Below are 12705 nucleotides of genomic sequence, written 5' to 3'. Positions count from 1 at the left end.
CCCCCGCCCCAGGCCAAACTGAAGTCACTGGAGAGCACACTGACGCACGTGGCCGACACGCTGGCCCGCATTGCCACCACAGAGAGGGGGCTATCTCTCTTCCTCTATGACAAGAACCTGCTCTCCGCTGATGGGGAGAGGTAGGTGCATCTCTGTCGGTCTGTGGGGTATTAAGAGTCTTCATTGGCTTCCGTGTGTGTACGATGCAAGATAGTGTTGATGATAATTAGACCGTGATAACTGTGATGAGGTGACCGGTGATTTGAACAAGTGGTGAGTGAACCGGAGCCACAATTTGCAATGTCAGACTCCCTAAAATTGTGTTTATTTTCTACAAGAAACTTTCCCTGATGATATGGGGGCCCTACAGATAGAATTACCTAACTCTAAATGCACTGAATCAAACTAATCCAGCATACTCACTTGCCATAGCAGAAGTAAAGACATGATTGTGTATTATAGTATTTCATGAATAGGGTAAATGAATAATGATTAAGTATACTACAGAGCTCTTAAATTATTTTCATGCTCTAACTTTAGTCATTAAGTACAGTGCAAACTGTCCACTGACCTGTGAAACTGATCTGATCACCAGCCTGATCTGTGTATTCATGGTAGTGTGTTCATCACTAACTCATAACTGCTCTGTCTCCCTCTCTCCCCCTCCATCCCCCAGCATCTCTGCAGCCCATGTCATTGTGCCGTTCACCCAGAGGCTGCTGGCCAGAGACCTGCCTGCGCTGGCCGGCCTCGATTCCCACATGGCCGTGTGTGGGGCCTTCATCTTCGTGTGCCGGCAGATGTACAACACCTGCGAGGGCCTGCAGGCGCTCAGGCCTTACAGGCTTCACGAGAGCATCGCTGCCATCTGGAGGAAGGTAACCGCACCGGGCCTAGAGATTGCCAGAGATTTATTTTATCAAGTTTTTTTATGTAAAGGCAAGACCAAGCAACAATTTGCCACTTTAAATGTGTGCCTTTATAGGCAACTACGTTTGGTATCATCTTCACATTTATTATTTTGGTATATTGTCACGTGAAAGAAAGATGAACACACCTCTCTTTCTCACTAGACGCCAATTCCCCAAAATCTCCCAAAGACACCAATTAGCATGTTAGTTAGCTTTTATCAGTGCCAGCTGAGGTCTTGGTGGCGTTTGCAAGGTTTTTGTATGCCTTTTAGTCTGCTAGTTTCAGACCAAAACTCCAAAAAATTGCCTTAATGTATCTTTGATATGTCTCCAGAACATTTAGTTCTCTTTCTTGTGATTCACAATGACTTCTGATCAAAAGACAACTACAAACAGTAGCAAAGTAAATCTATTTTACTGCAGGAAAAGAAAGCTCATGAAATCAGTTTTTTGAGACAACTGCAATATTCCAGGAATTAGTTTTATACTTAGTTATTGATAAATAACCGTAACAGAATCGACAAATGTTCCTAAATCCTGGTAATCTAACAAAGGCTGTCAGACTGATGTATTATTCAACAGATGGAATCTTTTTCTTCCCGAGATTGTGTCATTCACTCTATTAATGATTTGTCCTCGTTTTTCCGTCTTACAACGTAACATTTAGGTTTTTAAGGGGAGACATCCTCTTTCAATGGTTTCCTCTTTATAGTTGTGAAATATTTTATTTGCACATTTAGACATATTTCACAATTTAATGCAATATTCCCTTGGTGATAAAAGTTACTAGTCAAGATACTCTAAAGGCATCACATTCATACTGTTATGCCTCTTTCATTCCAGGACTAACTGTTATCTTTTAAACGGCTCAATAAGAGATTATTATATTGAGTTGCTTTGGGTTGGGAATGGCCTTTCAGAATGTTATCTTTTTTACAGCACTTATTTTACCTAACAGAGATGTCAGCCATTAACAGAATGCATCACAGCAAAAGCGCTCAGTCATATCCCAGTCTCATCCTTTGAGAGCACAGGAGAGTCTGTGAACTGTGATCCACAGCGTTAAGCATTGCATAAGAGCAGCAGTCTCAAGTTCATCCACAGAGACATGGGCGTGGGCCTCCCAAGGGAGGGGCTCCTCTGTGGATAAGGTATTACATAGTTTTATCACTTATTTTGCTTAGACAGCATGTCGCTATCTGTGGGAAGAACACGTCCGCCTTGCCTTTAGATCAGAAGTTTCGGTCCTCCCCTCTCCTCGTTAGTGAGTGTATGTACCTGACCTCCCTAACTCCGTACCACACCAGATTGACAGTGTGAAACATTAAACTGAGAAGGGAGTGTGTGTGTGTGTGTCAGCAGGAATGTTTTCACAGTGAGTCGTGGGGCAGGGTTTTGCTCGGGACTTGTCTGCGGTGTGACACGAATGCTGCAAGAAGTGAATCCGGGTGAATCAGCACTTTTTTGTTTGTTTGTGGCGCCTCCCCCCCTCCTCTGCTGTCATGGTAACTTCAGAGTGTTCTGCATGTTGTATCTGTTTGAACCAATAAGCACACGTGGTTAAAGTCTGGAAACCTTGACATCTTAAAGTCCCTATATCGTCTTCTCAGCTCACGCAAGCCATCAGGAGACAACCATGCTAATTATCAGTTGCCAAATTCAGTCCAAATCAGTCAGGCCATTGGCCTTGCATGTAGCCAGATCCATTCTCCAGGTCTTAATAAGTGCTCATCGGCCCTTAAAAACCTTCTCAACTCATGGAAAAGGCCCAGAGCCCTCACAGCCCTCCTCTGAGAATAATGAATCCCTCGCCTTCCAAGAACCCAAACAACAACAAACAAAAATTGTGAAAATGTTGACGTTTCGTCCGAAATCTCAAGGTCTTATCTAAGCCGTCAGCGAAAAGCAGTCGTGGCGGCTACAGGGATTCGGGCAAACCCACAGCGAAAAGCAATAGCGAGATTCAGTCTCTTACTCTGTCTGCAATGAAACCTTCTGTATTTGATGGAGGGGAGGAGGAAGAGAGGGATGAAAGCACAGTGAACGGCTTCTTTGGATCTTTTGTCTTCACTGTGTTTTTTCTCTCCAGGCAGGTGGTTAATTTTGTTTGTGTCTCGTTGTGGCGTCTTCATGCGGAGAGTAGGGAGAAGCTCCCGCTTGCCTGATGCGTCTTCTCATTACTGTGCTGGAAGAGGCGGTGGGAAGAGTTGGGGGTCTGGACGGAGGGTGTTGGTGGGTAGGCGCTTGGCTGGGAGAGAGAAAGTTCATTTTTTTGTTGTGTAAGTGTGTGTGTGTGTTTATGTTTGCGTTGTAGATGAGTGCACAGTCGGAGCGAGTCCCCACCCCTGTGCCTGGATCCCCCAACACAGCCTCCTCTCAGGAACCCCCAAACATGTGAGTCATCTCTCTTTCTCTCCCTCTCCCTCTGCCTCTCCCCCTTCTGTTTACATGGATTGTTGAGTTGTTGATGATGATGGCGTGCTGCAGGCTGGCGTGGGAGGAGACGCTGCTGGACAACCTGCTGAACTTCGCCGCCACGCCGCAGGGCCTGCTGCTGCTCCAGCAGACGGGCGCCATCAATGAGTGCGTCACCTACATGTTCTCACGCTTCACCAAGAAACTTCAGGTGCCTTACCACCACCCAACTCCACCCCTAGCATCCTCCTACTGTTCTCCCCCCCCCCCCCCCCCAAGGCCACCCCCTGCCCTTAAGCTGACCTGACAAAAGAGAAAGGGAAGTGAAAGTGTCCATTCATTCTTTTTTTCTCAATCCCGTGATGAGGGAAGAGAACATTCACTGTAACTCGTTCATTCTTGTTTAAACTCAAAAAATACTGCTGGATAGGACAGACATCAGGATTGGCATTTGGAACTATCGATTGGTTATGTAGTTTCTGCTACAATACATTTATGAATTGCACTTTAATAGAATAGATTAGAATACAACATAATAGACTTTGGGGCTAAGTACGGCATGCTAGCTTGGCTTTTTGGGAGATTTCTGCAGCAGTAGAGCCCTTCAGTCTCTTCAGCTCTTACAATTCCCTGGTCCATTTAGCTCCGCGGCTCAAAGTGATGTGTCACGACGCATCCTCAACAGTTTGCTTTAGTATCACTGTCATCCTAAAAGCACCTCTCTTACACATACAGCATGTTTCATCTGTCTCTCTTCTAAGTGGCGCTCTGGCTTTCACCTGTTAAGTAAGCTCTCCGGATGACGCATACGGATGTCGATCGTCACTCTCTCTTCCCACGCTGGCTAATCGTGCTTTTAATCTCCTGTCAGTGAAGGGGGAGGGGGGGCCCAGCTGCAGCTCCTCTCCCAAAGGGGTATAGATCACCCACCTAATTTACGTCTCCAAAGAACTCACTGAATATAACTCATATTATCTCTTCAGTGCCAAAGCTGTTCGTATCTGCAACGTGCCCCGTCCCCCACCTTTCACCTACTGTACATACGTTCACATGATATATTTCATTCTGGAGAGATTTTGTTTATGTCTAATACGGTTATTAACAGGAAACTTTAACCATCAAAAGGCTTTTGTGTCTACATGGTTCACTGGGAGGAGAACTCAACCTCGACCCTTGGTGACACAGCTCTGCTTTCGCCACACACACACATCAGGCCGCCAGTGATGATATCTAACATTTCTTGTTCATTTCTTGTTCTCGTTGTTGACATCCCAGTTGTTTGTTGTTGTTCTTGTTGTTGACATCCCAATTTTTTGTTGTTGTTGTTCTTGTTGTTGAAGTCCCAATTGCTTGTGCGATCTGTTACATGCAGGTGAGCCGATGTGAGAAGTTTGGCTATGGCGTGATGGTGACTCAGGTGGCGGCCACAGCCCCCGGGATGGTTGCCCTCCACAGCTCCGGTAAGAAAGTGATTCACATGGATCAAATAAAAAATACAGTGCTCAAGACTGCCATGCAAATAAATATAAATACACTCATGCATACACTCAGTCAGACAGACAGATAGGTGGACAAACAGATAGGTAGACAGGAAGACAGGAAACCCATAAACCCATAAACCCATAAATGAGCCTTCCTGGGTCAGAGGTGGGTCAGAGTGATGTTGGTGACCCTTTGACCATTAGCTCATCGTTCCACCTGTTTTGATTCCCAGTATTGCCTGTGTCAGTGGGAAGGTTTAGTTCACATCCACATTACTCCCACATGGTCAGACCAAAGAATCACCAGAATGATGAAATCTCATCAAGTAAATCATCTCCATCATCAAATCAGTGGACACGTACACACACGTACACACACACGTACACACACACACGTACACACACACACACAAACATACTCACACACACACACACACACACACACACACACACACACACAATCACACACAATCACACTCACTCACACACACAGTGGACAGGCTGGTGAGTTGATAATGGCATTGCAGGAACGTGGTTTAATTTGTTGCTCGGTGCAGAAACACCTGCTCTGCACCCTATACGGATTTGTTCAATGACTGTACTTTCCCAAATTAATTTGGCCTGCACGTGGTGGGTGGCCTAACTTGAGATGTGTTGTAGTGGTGCAGAGTGGAGTCTGGCCAAGTTCAGCTTGATGAAGTGAATTGGTTTTGTCGTCTATTTGAAAGTCCTATGCAACCCCTCTCTCCCTGCCCCCTCCTATCAGTCTGTCTCTCTCTCTCTCTCTCTCTCTCTGTGGTTCTCCTCCACTGTTTCATTCCTGCACACAGCAGTAGAGGTAAACAAAATATTGACTAGACGTGAATTTGTGACCTATGTTCAATGTGTGGGTATGGAATCAGATCAATGCCATAAATATTTTGTAACTGTAATATTGATTTGGTATCTGTTAGTTTTTGAAAGTGTAAATACATTTCGTATTTGAAATCTGTATCTGTAAATAGGTTTTGAAAATGTAGATGGTTTCACAGATACAAAATCTATATTACAGATACAAAATCTATATTACAGATACAAAATATTTATGGCATTGATCTGATTCCATATGTGGGACCTATCATTACACTAACTATGGTGTGTTCATTTGTTTGTTTGTTTTTGTTTGCTTTTGTGTCTCCGTAGGCTTTGTCCAGGCCATCGTGGTTGAGCTGTGGTCCACGTTAGAGTGTGGCCGAGAGGATGTCCGGGTGGTTCACCCTAAATCCACCCCCATGGACCCCATTGACAGGAGCTGCTTGAAGGTACAGCCACAACACTTGCAGATCCTTGCAACACACGCAGGGCGCCAAGCTTATCTTTGGATCAGATCCGTTGGTTGCTCATAGTGCCCTGTCCATAAATCACCCCTCTAAAGACCCTATCAAGAAAAAGATGAAAGATTTTTTTAATAAGTGAAAGATAATAAATGCACATTTACATTTTGTACACTTTTATCCAAAGCGACGGACTGTACAGAAGGGGGGTTCCTTGCGTGATGTTGGTGTTCCAGTTGAGCCACAGGAATTTATACACATATAACAAATATATATATCAAACTGTGAGGTGGTCATGTACACTGCAGCACCACACTGCTCCCTCTCTTTACTGCTGTGCTGTAGACCTGCTCTTTTGCTCTGTGCCCAGCGGGGCTGTAGTGTCAGGAGTGAGGCGTCTCAGCCAACCTGTCGAGCCGCTGCGGCAGCCACGCGCGGAGCCCCATCAGACGCTTGTCAGGAGGAAGCGCCCTGATTGACGCCTCCTGTACTAAAACAAGTCTCTGTGTGTGTGTGTGTGTGTGTGTGTGTGTGTGTGTGTGTGTGTGTGTGTGTGTGTGTGTGTGTGTGTGTGTGTGTGTGTGTGTGTGTGTGTGTGTGTGTGTGTGTGTGTGTGTGTGTGTGTGTGTGTGTGTGTGTGTGTGTGTGTCGTATCGAGACAGACACAGAGGAGACAAAAATGGATATCCATACCCTTTCATGTTGCTTTATACCGTATGAAGCACAGATGGCAGATTTACTGAGAGGTTCAGAGTTGTTGGGGACATCTTTTTTTCCCTCATCTATGCTCAGACATTTGGGTACATTTCTGTAGGGAACTTCCTGTTCCAGTGTGTTCCTGTTGTTCATGCTCAGACAACTTTAGATCACTTCAGAAATGCCTCCTGTCACTCAGTCAGATAGTGATATCTGTTTGTAGGTTCGCTCCAAGTTCGTCGTAGTGTTTTGCAGATTATTCTCTGATGCGGTTTCAAATATAAATTTCTTCTCAGAGGAATACATACATTTATTTTCCTAGGCCCAGACTCTGAGTTGTGCACTCACTTTCTGTTCAAGTAAGTTTGATCCTTTTCTTTTTCCATTTTTTTTATTTTTAGAAGAAGCTCAACAGAGATAAATCGTCAAAATCTGTCTCCTCTATTTTACTGCCAAACAGAAGCTTCACTGCAATCATCCCAAGCGCCAAAGGGGTGTTTTCATGTGTATTACTGCGCTCTAAAAAGACAGAGTGCCTTTTGAGATGGACTGATCACAGAGGGTCTGCCTGTGGATTACTGCAGGCGGGTGTCTTTGCTGGGGTACTAAACCCACCGTCTCACACAGCACTCTCTCCTGTTGCTCAGGGCCATGTAAATAAAAGTGACTAGGAGTTGAACTAGTTTTGAACTTTTCGTTTTAATTTTGCGCAAATCTCACAGTCCTCCTCCCCCTCCCACCTCCCGCCCTTAATCATTCTCTTCAACTCCTCTCTCAACTCCTCTCTCTCTTTCTCCCTCTCTCTCCCTCTTTCTATATCTCTATCTCTCTCCCTCTCCCTGTCTCCCTCTCTCTCTCCCTCCCCTGCTGTGTGTTGTGTGTTCCCTGCAGTCGTTCCTGACTCTGGTGAACCTGCTCTCCTCCCCACACGCCACATGGGAGCTGCTGGGAGGCCAAGCGTTGCCCAACAAGAGCAGCTACAACCTCAGGGAGATGCCCACTTCTATCATCGTGAGTCCCCCCCCCCCCCTCCACACACACACACATGTACACAAAAAACCCACACATACACTCAACAGACAAGCACACACACACACACACACACACAGATGTACACTCACAAACTTCTCTACTGCCCCCAGCTGTTTCCTATGAGTCATGCAAAGTCCAGCTGAGTCTCTCTCTCTCTCTCTCTTTCTCTCCCTCTCTCTCTCCCTCTCTCTCTCTGTCTCTCTCTTCTTTCCCCCATCTCGTTTCTCTCTCTTTTCTTTCCTATATACTGTACACAGACAGTGCACACACACACTCACATAATTATGCCTTATCTTTACCCCTGGCACTTTTTGGGGCTTTGTTGCTATTTATCAACACTCTAGCAGAAAGAAGGACTGCTACCTCAAATAGAACTACTGAACACATTTCATCGTTGGACGTTGTAGTTCAGGTAGCTGACCTGTAGGGGGCAAACTCCATCCAGTGAATGGGAGTCAAGTGAGTGTACATGACCTGTGTTGTTAGCAAGGACTTTGTGTGTTTTGTGTTGCAGTGTCAGCTTTGCCTTGACTCACTGCATACATATGTAAAGGGATTTTCTGTGCTCTCACTCAATGATGAGATCTATAGTGGGATCACAGTTCATGTGGAAAGTGATATGGACAGCACAGTGTTAAGCTAGACTTAAATTATTCCCTTTGATTATATGTACAAAGCATTTGAGTCATGACGTCCTCCGTCAACTATGAAGTCTGCAGGGTTTTATTAAGCCTAAGTCATGTGTTGATATTCTTGTCCTGTGCTCTCGCTTTCTCTCTCCCTCTGTTTCTGTATGCCACTCATATCCCCCTCCTCTAGGATTTGATTGACAGGCTCATTGCTGTTAACTCGGAGGCCAAGATTCACTCGCTTTTCAGCTATGAGCAGTCACACACATTTGGCCTGAGGTAGGATCAGTCTTTCTATCTTTCTTTTTTTTTTCTTTTTCTTTCTTGCTATCAGTCTGCTGTTCCCTCTCTCTCACTGTCTTGTCACACATAAAATAAAGACCCTGTCAATGATCTCGCCTACATTTATGTGTTTGTCTTCATCGCATCTTCAATCTTCCAACCCCCTCTCTCTCTCAAACACTGTCACTGACCTCGCTTTCCTTTATGTGTTTCTGTGTATCTTTATTCCATCACACTCTCAGCACGGTGCCTCCCGTCCCTTTCGCTTTTCTCATACGATAGAGGGAGGAGGAGGAGGAGGGAATCTCTCTGTTTATCTCTCTTTCTCTCTCAATCCCCCTTGTGTTATGAAGTGCATGAAGAATGCTCTCTCTCTTTCTCTCTGATTTACCGTCTCATTAGCCCCCTTTCTCCTCCTTATCCTCTTCCTCATCCACAGATCAATAGCGAACTGATTCATTTTCTGTCTCTTCCTTTCTTTTTTTCTCTCTTAACCACTCCCTTCTTTCTTGCCTCTGTTTTTTTTGTATCTCTTTGTCTCTTTCCCTTTCTCTTGAAATCGACCTCCTTCATGCAATAATTCCTCCACCTGTAAAAATGTGTGGCCCTCAGACAGAGGGGATGTAAAAATGGGACCCCAGATACTGTAACACACACACACACACACACACACACACACACACACCACCACCAACACCATATCCCCATTCCTAATGTACTCAGTCCCAGGGCAGTCTTTTTTTCTCATTTATAGTATTTAAAGGTATGGGATTTAACTCCACTCCTTAGCTCTCGCTGCTGTCTACTTACATAGGCCTGCTCTGGTACTGTGGTCACTGCTAGCCTCAGAGCTAATCATTATTAATGAGCACTGCATCAGCATCCCCCCTCTTTATTATTGCAGGTGTAATGTAGCAACTCCGCACTAACAGCCATGTAAACAGGCAAGACCAGGCAGTCTGTCTTTTATATGGGTTCATCCGCCTGCTGCTTGGTTCATTTATCCCCGGTGAGGTTGATGATGGGGTGGGGGAGGTGGGTGGTCGGGTGCTGGAGGAGCAGGGATGAAGGGGAAATAAGAGTGAGATGCTGGCTGCTGGTCACGAGGTGTAAGAATGGAAAGAAGAATGCACTACAAAATCGCAGTGATTTGCAGAGGTTGTAAGGTGCGCTTGAGATCCTTAACTCAATCATGATGGTTTGGTGGGGGGTTTACAACAAAGGGGGTTTTATGACCCTCTCGTGTCCCTGCTTTTTACAGCTTGCTCTCCGGTCTCTTGTTAGCGTTGCCCCTCTTTACAGCTCAGCTGGGAAGGAACTGTCATTTGTTCATCAGCGGGTTGAATAAACACACTGATGTGTTGTGATGCATCATGTTCTGGGAAGACAGTGAGTAGTGTAGCTATTTGTAATGAAGGCACAGAACTTAGGCTTGTCCCCTTTCTGTCTGCTGCTATACATGTCTTTGCATTATTTAAAACACATACACACACACACACACACACACACACACTTATACGTGTGACTCACTGACACTGACTGTTAACACTTTTTAATGGTTTTACAGCACAGTCAATCCCCATGCAGCTCATGGGTGTATAAGTGTGAGTGTGTGTTTGTGTGACTTTCCACCCAGTGCTATGACTGCCCTTGTGATTGGACAGAACTCACACTGGCTCTCAACTTCTTCTCAATCTTCTCTTTTCTCTCTCTCTGTCTCTCTTTCTCATAATCATTGTATGTATGAGGAAACAGTGCTTAAAGAATAACACATTGATTAATCTTCAATCTGTCTCCTACCATTCTCATTCACTTCTCTCTCTCTTTTCTCTCTCTCTCTCTGTAAACAGTGCATCTCTATCAATAATGTAATTAGAGAGAGAGAGAGACAGAGAGAGACTGACACAGACACTTACAGGCACTCTAAGTAGAGTAATGTTTTAGCATTCCTCTGTTGTTCTCGTTGCACCTGTTCATTGTTATCCCCCCCCCCTCTCCTCCTCATCACGCTCTCTCTCCTGATGCAACCGCATAACAATGAAGCGCAGTGAGCATGCTCAGCCGTGGATGATAAGAGAGGGGACTGTGGAGGTCGGAGTGGGGTGGGGGGGTGTCCCTGAGGATGAGGATGATGGAGTAGGAGAAGCCGGCTTTGTAAAGGTCGTGAGTCGAAAGCCGTTCATTGCTCACACGTGTCGTTCCGCTGACAGCAGGTGCCTGTCAAACCAGGGAGCGTCAGCAACAACAGCGAGCCTGTACCCTGGGTGGAGAGACACACACACACTCTCTCACTCACACACTCACTCACACACTCACACACTCACACACACACACATACACATACACACACACATTCTAGGCCTAGCCTGGGTTGGTGATGAAATAAAATGGTGCACCGTGTGCTGCAGGTTAGCATACAACTGTATGTTCTGTCAGATATTGTCAGTGTTTGTACATCCTGCTTGTTGAGACAGATGGGTAGAGTTTGTGCTTCCAGTCACTCCTTCAGCGCTGGGCCAAACAGAGGTCAACTCCATCAGACACACAGACAGACACAGGAGGTGAGAGATGAGAAAGAAGGTGCTGGAGGTGCTGACTGAAGCCAGGCCTGGTGTGGAGTGTGTTTGTCTCTGTCTGATGGTATGGCATGTGTTTGCTGGGGGTAGGGTATGTGTTGTCGTTTTTTGTGTAGAGCAGGGCTGGTTTGTATGGGTGCGCTAGTGTGGTGTTTCTGTTATGTTTTTCATGTGTGTGTGTGTGTGTGTGTGTGTGTGTGTGTGTGTGTGTTGGTGGGGGTGCATGCGTGGGGATGATGACAGAAATGGTTACTGGTGGTGAATGCATGTTTGAAGTCTGCTGTTGTGTGTGTGTGTGTGTGTGTGTGTGGCAGCAGCAGCAGCAGTAGGCAGATAAAAGAGCCCCTCTGGGAGAGACTCACGCCACCACAGTATGCTAAATGGATCCATTAGAAAGTCTTGTTGTGAAAAAAGGGCTCCATGCACAAAAAAAACACTCATGCATACCGGTAATTTATGGTCATCACCAAACAACCCACCCCTCACACACCTGCCACCTACCAAGCCTGCTACCTCCGTCAGAATTGTTCACTGACTTGAGATGCCTGGTGTTGTCATCATTAACACTATGCTGTGCCACCTTCTTATTCTGTACAGTTGATACTTCATTGACTGTAAGGTGGTGGTAAAAGGCAGTAACACGCTGGGGAAATGTTTTCACTGCAGGCCTGATCAATCAGATGCATCATCAAAGAAAGGAGTTCGAATAGTAATCCATGTCATTTAGCAAGCACTCTTATTGTTTAGTAACCTACTGGGACAGCTACGCATTTTCCTCACACACACACACACACACACACACACACACACACACACACACACACACACACACACACACACACACACACATACACACACATTCACACACACACACACACACATACATGTATCGGGAAGACAGTAGTACCAATGATTGAACAACGCCTGTCTCATCATTCCCTGAAATTGTTGTTGTTATTTAAACATCACAGCTCTTCACCTCATCCATCTTGGGCTGCCTTGATATTTCTTTGCCTCTCTCTCGCCTCAGCATTGGCTGTGTTTACAGTGTTTGTGTGTGAAGTGTGTGCCTGTGGCCTCCTCTTGTGGAAATGAAAGTGGTGCTGTCTCACTGGTTGTCGGCGTTTTCAAATTACCTCGGTCACAGGCAAGAACTGCGGGCCACAGTTAAAGTGGATTAGCTCTGCATCGCTTGTGTACAGTACAGGTCTGGCAAGAGCATCCTCTTGTGAATTGCATACATCTTTTTTCTCACTCTATGTCTCTCTCTCCCGCACGCACGCGCTCTCTCCCTCTCTCTCTCTCTCTTTCTCTCTCTTGCATGCGCTCTCTCTCTCTCTCGTCCACTAGACAAACAAATCCTTGCTGTC

The 12705-nt window shown here is 45.7% G+C and overlaps 1 protein-coding gene across 1 annotated transcript in view; it reads left to right on the top strand.

Moving 5' to 3' along the window:
* Positions 1–12705, top strand: part of tbc1d32 (TBC1 domain family, member 32) — a gene marked incomplete at its 3' end in the record, with an annotated part of 55153 nt that overhangs the window by 14726 nt on the left and 27722 nt on the right. The window contains exons 16-23 of the mRNA XM_080831792.1: positions 13–140; positions 677–878; positions 3226–3305; positions 3399–3537; positions 4699–4786; positions 5990–6108; positions 7708–7827; positions 8668–8756. Coding sequence (XP_080687918.1) covers positions 13–140; positions 677–878; positions 3226–3305; positions 3399–3537; positions 4699–4786; positions 5990–6108; positions 7708–7827; positions 8668–8756 — 965 coding nt within the window. The remainder of the gene's footprint in view (positions 1–12; positions 141–676; positions 879–3225; positions 3306–3398; positions 3538–4698; positions 4787–5989; positions 6109–7707; positions 7828–8667; positions 8757–12705) is intronic.

This window comes from Sprattus sprattus, assembly GCF_963457725.1.
Source record: "Sprattus sprattus genome assembly, chromosome: 2".
In the NCBI taxonomy this organism is placed as follows: domain Eukaryota; kingdom Metazoa; phylum Chordata; class Actinopteri; order Clupeiformes; family Clupeidae; genus Sprattus; species Sprattus sprattus.
The sequence above is the reverse complement of the archived record's forward strand: the minus strand, read 5'-3'. Positions and strand labels throughout refer to the sequence as shown.